This window comes from Coloeus monedula (genome assembly GCF_965178545.1).
Source record: "Coloeus monedula genome assembly, chromosome: 27".
Lineage (NCBI taxonomy): Eukaryota > Metazoa > Chordata > Aves > Passeriformes > Corvidae > Coloeus > Coloeus monedula.
Window position 1 is genome coordinate 5,457,667 of NC_138807.1, and position 10,691 is coordinate 5,468,357.

A 10,691-nucleotide genomic window follows, 5' to 3' on the forward strand; every position below is an offset into this window, starting at 1 on the left:
ATGTGTGAACCCCCAGCACCCGCGTGTGCAAACGTGCAGCACCGCAGGTGCGGCTGTCCCTGCGTGCCCACGCGTGTGTCCCCCACCCCTCGGCTGCTCCTACGGCCCCGGGGTCACCGGGACACTCAGCCAGTGCCAGGGGGATGCTCAGCACTCCAGGAAAGGACCGGGGGGTCCGGCAGGGGTCAGGGGGTGCTGATTTGGGGATGCTTCCCCCCTGCCCTCCCCCGGGGCCGGCTACGCCCTGACAGGGTGACACGGGACAGCCGGACCCGCCCGTTCCTCTTCCCCACACCAGGCAGCAGCGGCCGGAGCGCAGGCGAGTCAGGGTGCTGTGGTTGAGGGGGGGGGAAGGGGGGCAGGAAATGCCCGGCTGGGACCCCCAGGAGCTGCCCAGGCCTGGGACAGCGGGAGTGGGACGGGGGCCAGACTGGGCTTCACTGGTTTGCACTGGGAGGGGTAATCCGGTGGGAATGGGGGTCCTGATTCCCGCTTCCCACCAGGCTCCCGGTGCAGTGGAGGGACCATGGGGCTCCCCGCGGCCCCGCTCGTGCTGCTGCTGCTGCTGCTGCGCCCCGTGTCCACCGTGACCCCCGTGTCCACCGTGTCGCCCTGTTCGGCCTTGCTGCCGGACACTTCCGAAGACCTGAACCTGACCAACAGGAGCCGTGGATGTGCCGAGCTGGACTGGGGGCGGTTCCACCGGCAGCGCCGGCTGGTGCTGAGACACAACGGCATCGAGGCCCTGAGCCCCCGGTCCCGCCTCGGGCCCGGCATGGAGGAGCTGGACCTGGCGGAGAACCGGCTCCGGGAGCTGCCCGATGGGTTCTTCGACAACGCCACGGCCCTGCGGACCCTGCGCCTGGAGGGGAACCCCCTCCCCGCCGTGCCCCCCGCCGCCTTCCAGCCCACCCTGAGCTCCCTGACCGTGTCCTGCCGCTGCGACGTTCTGGGCACCGTCCTGGCCCCCTGCGCCCGCGCGGGGATCCGGTGCGTCTGCTTCACATCCCACCGGGATTCCTTCAACGTCACGGAATTCCACGGCCGGGAATGCGGCCTCAGCGTGGGGCTGGTGGCCGGGGTGGCCGTGGTGGCCGCTGTGGTGGCCGTGCTGGTGGCCGTGGGCGCTGCCGCGGTTTGGTACCGGGGGAGGAGAGCGGGAGCCCCGGTGGCCGGCGTGGGATGGGGGAAGCCGGATCCCGCTGGAAACCTCCGGCAGCCCCGCTACATCAGCCGGGACACCGGCGCCGGCACCGCCGATGTCACCGACGCTCCCGACTACGAGAACGTCTTTGTGAGCCCCGGCACGGCTCCGGCTGCTGCGCAGGGATGGGCACCGGCATGGCAGGAGCAGCGCTACAGGTGAGGCTCCGGCACCGGGAATGGACATTCGGGAATGTTCCATCCCCTCCCGGCTGTGCTGTGCCCTGATGTGTTGTCCCGCCCCATCCCACCTCATCCCTCGCCATCCTGTGCTGCACCTGCCATCCCATCCATCCCTTTCCATGCCATGCCATGCCATCCATCCCTTTCCATGCCATGCCATGCCATCCATCCCTTTCCATGCCATGCCATGCCATGTCATGCTATCCTGTCCATCCCATGCCATCCCATTGATCCCCGTCCTGTGCTGTGCCACCCCATCCTGTTCATCCTTTCCATCCCATCCCACCCCACCCCATCCCATCCACGACATTCCCTCCTCACTGAGCCCCTCCTGCCCCCCAGCCCCCAGGTCCTGGTGGATGAGGATTATTTCCTGGAGAGCACGGCCGATCCCGGGGACCAGCCCATCTACGCCAACACCCCGGGCCCCACCGAGGACGTCTACATCATTCCTGACCAGTGAGGGGCCGGGGGGACACTGGGAGGACCGGGGGGACACTCTGTCCCCCACTGACACCCTTTCCCTGCTGTCCCCCAGCCCGGAGGGGACAGGGCCGGACATCCCCCACAGCCGGGCCCACGCGTGGTTCCCGCACACACATCCTGTGTGGACGCCTTTTGCAGGGGATTTTTTTAACACCCCCTTCCCCGGTCCCCTCCTTCGCCCCAGTTCTCACCCTGGGGCGAGGGCTGAGCTGACATTTCCTCCCGGGGCTGCGGCCACCGACCACAGGGACGCCCCGTGCCACATCCGCCGGCAGCCGGCACCGGAGTCCGGACCCGCACGGAGTCCCCGGGGCCGGCCGGAGGAGCTGGGGCTGGGGCTGGCCACGGCCTCGGGTTCCTCTTCCCCTTTTGGGGCCGATGGAGAGCTGGGTGCTGGCGGTTGGGGACATCCGGTGCCACCTGCGCCCTCTTTTCCTGCTGAATCCGCCACTCCGGGGAACAAAGAAAAAGCTCTTTCTTTTAATCCTCCTGGTGAGACCCCGAGCTGTTGGGCGCCATGGGGACATGGGGACACCATGGCTTGTCTGGGTGTCCCCCCAGCCCCTGGGAGGCTTCACCGTGCCCCATTAAATGGTTTAATTATCTCTAATTACCTGCATAGCTGTGGTCTGTGGGGAGCCCCGGGCAGGACACGGGGTTTTCCCTGGGGAAAGTCCCTGGAGTTCCCAGGGCACGTGTCCCCAAAACGGAGGGTCCCAAGCGGCCAGGACCCTCCAGGACATGTCCCCAAAGCCTTTGTCCCCAGGGCAGGGGTCTCAAGGGACCAGCACCCTCAAGGACAGGTTTCCAAAGCAGGGGGTCCTAAGGGACCAGGACCTTCAAGGACAGGTCCCCAGAGCCTGTGTCCCCAAAGTGGGGATCCCAAGGGACCAAGAGCCAAGTCCCTGTCCCCAGAGAGGTCACCTCTGCAGCTTGCATCCCTCAATCCCTGGTCCCCAAAGCTCCACCCCAGAGCAGAGGTCCCATATTCCACGTGCCCCAAGCCCAGGTCCCCATCAGGAGCTGCTGAGGGACCAGGCAGCCCAAGACACCCCCAGACCACACTGGGAGAGGGGACAGAAAGGAGCTGTGACCAGCAGAGCCGCCCTATCGAGCCATGGGGAGTCCCCTGGGACACGGTGTGTGCCACCAACCTCCGTGGGGGGTTCCCCCATCCCTTTGGTGCCCAAGGGGTCCCAGGGCTGGAGGCACCTGGACGTGGGGCAATGGCCATATCCCGGCTGGACGTCCCCCGCGGGGGGTCAGGGCTGTGCCCAGCGCCCTTCCCAAGGACACAAACAACTCAAAGGTCTCTGGGAGCAGTGCCCAGGCATTACTCACACACTGGCTCTGGAAAGCCATGAGGATTTACCAGCAAATCCATATGGAGTCAGATCCCAGGGGAGCTGAGTGTCCGAGGAGCAGGGGTCCAGTCAGAGACCCCCTCCCAGGGGCGCAGGAGGACCAGCCAGAATCCCTGTTCCAATCACTTTATTCATCATTATTACATCCTCCCGGTTTTATAGAATTATATAAAACAGAAATACTCAAAACCCACTCCCTCTTTCCCCCTCCAAAAAGGATACTTTGCTATAAAATACAATAAGTTAGAAATAAATAACTGGGTTGCATAAATAAGTCTCTGAGCAGAGAAAAGGGTTTGGAGTGGGATGTGGACACCTGGGCACAGACTCTCCATGGCCCATCTGGGGTCTCTTGGGTGGGAAGGATCCACCTGCTCCATCAAATATGGATTTAAATAAGAGAAGAGATGGGGGGATAAGTTGTTGTGGGGGAGAGTTCACAACTGGAGGAGACCCTGGGGCTGAACTGGGCAGCAGAGCCATGTCTGGCATGGAGTCATTTGGTGCCACAGGACTTGGATTTTGGGATGCTGATCCTGGAGACCCCATGGCTGAGCTCAGTGGTGGATCCAGGGTTGGCATGGAGTCATTTGGTGCCACGGGATCTGGATTTTGGGACGCTGGAGCTGCCAGGAGTCGGGGTGGCTCTGCCCCACCTGCATGGTGACGCATCCTGGTTGGAGCTGCCAGCGCTGCCATCAGGCACAGTGGCACCTGGTGACCAGCATGTCCTCGAAGAGGCTGGACACCAGCCTGCCCTCGCTGTTGTAGTGCATCAGCACCATGGGGTCGTAGTCGGCGGGGACGCAGCAGGGCGGGGGGGCGGCCTTGGACAGGGAGTGCACTCGGGATTTGATCTGGGCGTGCATGCTGGCCGGTTTGTAGTTGTGGGGACAGGAGCCCTCGCAGAACCTCATGTAGTAGCTGTTGGGGGCGATGACCCAGTCCGACCAGCCGATGTCCTGGAAGGAGACCTTCAGCGACTTCAGGCAGCACTTCCCATCGCTCTTCCCGCACTCCTCCTCCAGCCCCCGGGCTCTCCTGGCCACCCGGCCCGGGTTCTCCTGGGTTTCCACCTCCAGCACCAGCGTTTCCCCGACGGAGGTGGCCAGGGCGGCTGAGATGTTGGCGGTGAAGTCCAGCTGCAGGCGCAGCGTGGCCTCGGGCCCGGCCACCCAGGGCTGGATGGCTCCTGTCAGGTCCAGGCTCCGGGAATCCCGGTCCAGCTCTTGGCTGCGCAGGAGCTGGGGGGTCCCGCCTGCCCCCCGCAGGGTGTAGATGGTGACCCGCGGTGGCACCGAGGAGCCGGGCAGGGACAGCGACTGCCTGAAGAGTTTCAGCTCCGCCTGCACCACCCGGAGCTGCCGGTGGAAATCCTCGGTGCGGGACAGCAGGAGGTGGTAGCGGTAGGGACCGCGGGGGTCCCGGTGTCCGTGGGAGTCCTGGTGCCCCTCGGGGATGTCCGGCCAGCGCAGCACTGCGGGGACAGAGGGGACAGCTGATGTAAGAGCCAGCAATTCCCCACCAGCCCAGGCTTGGGGCCAGCTCCTGCCAGGCAGCCGAGCCATTGCTTCAGGGATCACCCACATCCTGAGGGATGCTGGAGATTCTTCGCTATGCTCGTCCTCAGAGCCACCATCTGCAGGGACCCCCAGGCTGGAGGGTCTCTGGTGCCAGAGAAGGTGTGCCAGGACCCTTTGGAGTATCCCCATCCCCTCCCAGCCCAAGCAGCAGGAGGGGAATATTTCCCTAGATCCCCCCAGATCCAGATAAACCCCCAAACTGGAGCTCAAGCTGGGGATCGAGGGATGGCACCTCCCTTCTTCCCCTCCATTCACCCCCCAAACCCCTCGAGCGCCACTCCGAGCCCCCCGAGCTGCCGCTGATCAAAGCTTTCATCCCAAATCCCCTGATTTTTTTGTGCTTTTAAGCAAAACGGCTCCAGCGGTGGCTCCTCCCCACTTCCAGGGCAAAGGAAGCAGCGGGATAAGGATGACCGTGGCCACCGTGCTGCATGCCCGGTCATGTCCCGACTGCGGGACACGCTGGGACACACGCGTGTCCCGGGGGGATGAGGGTCGTGGGATGACACGGAGCCACGGCCACTTACAGGTGGGGGTCAGGCGGTGCAGCCGCCGGGTCCTGGACGCGGCTTCCTCCTCCTCCTCCCGGCTCCGGTTCCGCGCCATCTCCGCCACTTGCTGCTGGTAGAGCCGCTGCGCTCTCTGGATGCTCTCCTGGTCCAGCTGGCGCCGGATGACGGGGGGAGCCGGCATTCCCAGCCGCTCCAGGATCTCCTTTTTGACGGCTTCCAGCTGGAACCTGTCCTGGTCCCACGTGTGGGGCCGGGAATCCACGGCGGAGAGGAGCAGCAGGAGCCGGAGGCAGGTGAGTGCGGCCCCGACGCCCCGCAGCGCGTTCGGCATCGCTCTCCTCAGCATCCTGCAGAAAACCGGCGGCTTCAGGGCAGGATTTGTTCCCAACTCTCGTGCAAAGGCTGGATGTGCTGCTGCCGGCGGTGCTGCCAGGGGGATGAATGAAGAGCTCAGGACCTGACTTTATAGAGCCGAACTTTGCCCGCCCTCTGTCCCCCCTCCCGGAGGGTGACGCCGGAGCGAACTCCCCGCAGGAATCTTTCCTCTCCTCCTGGGATTTCCAACAGGAGCTCCGACAGGGCTGGAGCCGGGTGATTTACAGCTGCGGAGATAAAAAACTGTGGAATACTCTTTCTCAGACACGAACACTTCCCTTCCACCTCCCGTTTTCCCTACGGATCGCACGGCTCGGGGAATCCCCCTCACCTCCAGCAGCCGGTGGTGGCGGAGAGGGGTGATGGAGAGGGGATGATGTGCGAGGCAGGAGCGCTGCAGGAAGCATTCCAAGCGCGGATATCCCATCCTTACATCCTCAGCCACCTCCCCTGGCTGCCACCTCGCGGGTCGGGTCGCTGTTATCGCACGGGGCTAATCCGCCCCTTCCCAAAATCCCAGCGGAGCGGGGATGGGGCAGGGAGGCGGCAGCTCGTGCCGGGCGCGTGGCCGGAGCCGGGAAAAGATCAACACCGGACCTTGTCCCACCGGACAGGTGCGGCCGGGGGATGGGCTCATCCCGAGCCTGGATCCTTCTGAAGCAACAGCGGCCGGGGTTACGTCATCCCAAACGGAGCCAGTCGGGACGGAGCCGGGCACGCCGGGTGGCACCGATCCAGCGGGGCCACGTGTGCCGGGCAGCGCCGTGCCAGAGCGGGGCTGGGCAGGAGGAAACGCAGAGTGCGAACAAGCCTCGGGGACCACCACAGCACCACTCCTCTCCCAGCTCCTCCTCAGGGATGCTGGGACCGTGAGCAGAGGGGTGAGCAGCTCCCGGTGGGATGAGGAGACGGGCAGGTCCTCCCGGTGCAGGCCGGGGCAGGCGAGGCCATTCCCAAATGTGCTGAAGTTGATCCAAGCGCCTGATGCTTGGCCGTGCTCCCGCCAGGGACGAACGTGCGGTGATCCCGTGATTTACGGCTGTTTGTCCCCCGCTCCTCCGCGGGACTCGGCTCCAGCCTCGCTCCGGCTTCTCTCACCCCGCTTCTCAAGGGGTTGCCTGAGGCAAAGCCGAGACCGAGTGTTTCACCCTAAAACACGGGAAAGGAGAAGTTTGTCAGGATGACAGGGTCACGTTGAGGGGATTGCCCCGGCCCTGGCTCCACTGCCCTGCTCCGGATCCGTCCTTGCAGCGGGATGGGTGGGGAGGAGCAGGAGCCCATCCGGACCCCCTCCCCATTTCACTGCTTTTTCCCTTCCCAGAGCATCCAGCTTGGAGGGAAATCCCATGTGTGGCTCCCAGGGAAACTTCATCCCATGTGGATTTGGGCACCATGAGTGGGACATCACCCATCCCTCCAGCAGCTGGGCAGGGATGAACTCCCCTCCTGGTGCACCTTCCCACAAGGAATTCCCAGAGCCCCAAGCCCACTGTGATCCCTCTCCCAGGGATTTTATCAGCCGGGGTGATTGCAGCCCTCCAGCCCCCCAAATCCAGGGAAAAAAGGAGAAAGAGCATCACCCCAGGAGGACACAAGGGCAGAACCACCACGCCATTCCCTCCCCTCTGGACATCTCCATGCCCACGGCGGGCACCAGCCCAGCCACCAGCCCCCTCCACCGTCCCCACGGTGCCAAATGTGCTGATCCAGAGCTGAACCGGAGCCCTCGGCATGTCCGGGTGCAGGAAGAGGCCCTGACCTCTCTGGTGACATTGAGCAAGACCCGGCAGAAACCCCGGAATCCCAAAGTTCTGCTTTTGCAATGGATTTTCTGCCCGTGGGCGCGAGCCCCACATCCAGGAGTGACGCATTCCAAGAGCATCAAAGTTTGCTGGAGCCGGATGTTTTCCCCCGAAAGGCGCCAGCAGTGGAAGCCAGAGATTTACAGTCCAGCAAGGGCTATAAAAGAGGGATTTTGGGAGCAGTGGTTTGAATCCTGAGCGAGGATGATGAAATGTCCCGGCGTGTCCTCACCAGCCTGCAAGAGGGGATTGCGCAGCCCCCGCATCCCACGTTTCCTCGCCTTTTCCTGGACCTCGTTGGAAGGTCAGGTTAATCCAGTGCCTCTTTCCAGCAGGACAAAGGTTCCTCTCCAGTTAACGCATCCCACGTGGATCCCTCATCTCAGCACAGCTCTCCTGGCAGGGATCTAGAGCAGGGATGCCCAGGGGATTGCTGTTCCCAGGGACCTCAGAGCAGCTGGGGTGGGCTGAGGGTGAGGAGGATCCAACTCTGGGACAGCTCAGATTGTGCACAGCTGAGCCTGGAATGGTGTGGAAGTGTCCAAGGCCGGGTTGGATGGCGTTTGGAGCGACCTGGGACAGTGGAAGGTGTCCCAGCCCGTGGCAGGGGGTGGAACAGGATGGGTTTTAAGGTCCCTTGCAACAAAACCATTCCGTGATTCCGAATAAATGATGTTTTTCCCTTCTCCAGATGCTGGTGGTTGGTGGGGAACATGGTGAAGACACAGAGCAGGGGGCTCCAGAGGGCTTCAATTCGCCCAAAAGCAGGAAATTCCCCACAGCTACCCGAGCTGGCAGAAAGTTCGGGGTTTTTTGCAGAGTTCCTTATCACGAGTAGCAAGAGGGGAAGTGCTGCCTTCCAGATTTTGGGGCTATCAGTTCCTCACAGCTGTTGAGCAAGGGATCCCAAAAAAAAGTGCCCAGAGACCCCTGGGAATTGGTGGCATCACCCTGGGACCAGCAGAGAGGGATCAGGTTCTTCCCACATCCCACAGGACCTCAGTGCTCCCCAAAACCACTCAGGCTGAGCAAGTTGGATGCTGGAGGGAGGATATTCCCTGGAAAAAAGGCAATTTGTGCTTTCCCATGGCGTTTTGTCAACCAAAGAAGGGAAGAGCAGCCCGGCTGCTGCCACCACACGGAGCTCCAAGCAGCCCTTAGGGCTTGGCCTCGAGCGAAGTTGGACCAGGGATCACTGGGGGTGAGAAATCCCTTGGTGAAGCAGAACCCCAGGTGGGGTTTGCTCCACCCCATCTCTTTTCAGGTCTGGAAAGGGGCACGGAGGGATAGGAGACAGGGCTGTCCCTCGGCTGCCAGCGTGGGATGTTTGGGAAGCGGCAGCCCGTGTTTTCCCAGCGCTGGCCGCTGTCATGATGAATCGGCAGAGTGGACGCTGCGGTGACCTTTGGATGTTTCTAAATCAAAGACAACCAGGACGGGTCAGGCGAGCAAAAAGCAGCTTGTGCCCCATCACAGCAGGAATCACATTTTTCTCCCTTTGCTGTGAGTTTACAGCATCTCCCAAAAATGAGACTTCTGCTCCACTTGGACAAAGACATTCCTGCCTCAGCTGCACCCGCGGTCAACGATTAACTCGGATTCCCAGCCCCCTCAGCCCGGGAAGTGCAGGAAATGCCTCTGATCCAACCACCAAAAATGGAAATCTGGCTTGGGAAGTCCTCACTCACCCCACAATCACCTTCCTCTCAGAGATGCTGCTGCTTTCGGCACCAGGATGTTCTCTGCTGACCAAGGGGAGCATCTTTCCTGGATGGGCTCCCTGGACAGGGAATTCCAGGGAGGGTCTGTGCTCGGCTGAGGATGATTTTCAGCTTGCAGACATTAAATAGAATCCCTTGAGAGCATCATGGAGCTGGACTTCCTGACCCTTGTGGGTCCCTTCCAGCTCAGGATAGTCAGGATGAGGATATTCAGGATCATCAGCAGGGAACAAGCTCAGCCTGGGCAGGATTGATGTGATGGTTCAAAAGCAGCTTTTCCACAGTGGGAGCATCTTCCTGTCCAATCTCACCCTTCCAACATGCCAAAACAGCCCTTTCCCTCCATTTCTGGTGTAGGTCCAAGAGGAAATCCCAGGCCTGTGATCCCTTGGGATGGTGGTGCTGAGCACAGCAATGAAGCTCAAGGCTCCAAGGGAGACAGATGAGCTCTAAATCTTTCCTCCAAAAAGCTTTCAGCACTGAGCAGGGGGAAAAAATGGATGGAGGGAACCAAACCCAACCTGGGCACATCCCAGAGCAGCATCTCTTTTACCAGGGAAACCCTCAGGACATAATAAAAGGGAAGCACGACCCAGAAAGCTCCTTAAAACTGTAGGATTTCTAGTGTGGATGCTTTAAATGATGGGAAAAATAGATAAAAGAAACCAAATCCAACCCGGGCACATCCCAGAACAACATCCCTTTTATCAAGGAAGATGCTACAAGAGAAGTCCAACCCCAAAACATCCTTAAAAATGTAGGATTTTAAGCGCCCGGATGGTTTTCGAAGCACAAGGCGCAATTTTGGATGAGGAATGAGGATGGAAGCTGCTGGAGAAATCGGGGAAGTCACTGTCAGTCCGACCTCCAGATGAAATAAATGTACTTAGCTGTGAACCCGGACACGGCTCAGGCTCCACGTGCCCATCAGGAGGGAATTAGTCACCGGAGCGTGACTCGGGAAAGGGCTGTGTACACAGGGCACGTCGCTCCCGCACGGAGCATCCACGGCAGCGGGAAGCAGCTGGAGAGAAGCAGCACGGAGAGATTTTCCCCCAGGCTGGAGCCGTGGTGCCGGCTGGGAACCGGCCAAGAAAATCCCGTCCCGCAGCAGAGGTTGTTGGAGAATATCCATCTGCATCTCCCGGACCCAGGCACTGCCAGGCAGCAGGGAAAGGCACCGTGAGGAGCCGTGGAATGGGGAAACGCTCAGCCAGAGCACCATCCCTGGCACGGGAAGCTCATCCTGGGAATTCTGCGCCGCGCCGGGAGCGTGTCCATGCCCAGGCACCCATCCCAGGGGGTGGGAGGCAGCGGATCCTGCCCTGGGATGTGCCCTGGGACATGCCCTGGTACGTGTCCACACACGCCTCACCGAAGGCAGCCAGGGCAGGAAATTCCAGCCATTCCCCTGCCCCAGAGCCGCAGCTGCGAGGTTTGGGTGGAAGCTCTGGGGAGCCCT

The 10,691-nt window shown here is 61.7% G+C and overlaps 2 protein-coding genes across 2 annotated transcripts; one reads left to right on the top strand and one right to left on the bottom strand.

Annotated features, from left to right (window-relative positions):
* Window positions 1-526: 526 nt before the first annotated feature.
* Window positions 527-2,097, top strand: LOC309582522 (uncharacterized protein; the record flags this gene model as incomplete). The annotated part of the gene is made up of 2 exons (XM_082297703.1): window positions 527-1,362; window positions 1,729-2,097. 2 exons carry the CDS (start codon window positions 527-529, stop codon window positions 1,847-1,849), a joined length of 957 nt encoding a protein of 318 aa, XP_082153829.1. The 3' UTR covers window positions 1,850-2,097.
* Window positions 2,098-3,934: 1,837 nt separating this feature from the next.
* Window positions 3,935-5,662, bottom strand: GDF15 (growth differentiation factor 15; the record flags this gene model as incomplete). The annotated part of the gene is made up of 2 exons (XM_082298134.1): window positions 3,935-4,713; window positions 5,347-5,662. 2 exons carry the CDS (start codon window positions 5,660-5,662, stop codon window positions 3,935-3,937), a joined length of 1,095 nt encoding a protein of 364 aa, XP_082154260.1.
* Between the last annotated feature and the right edge of the window lie 5,029 nt (window positions 5,663-10,691).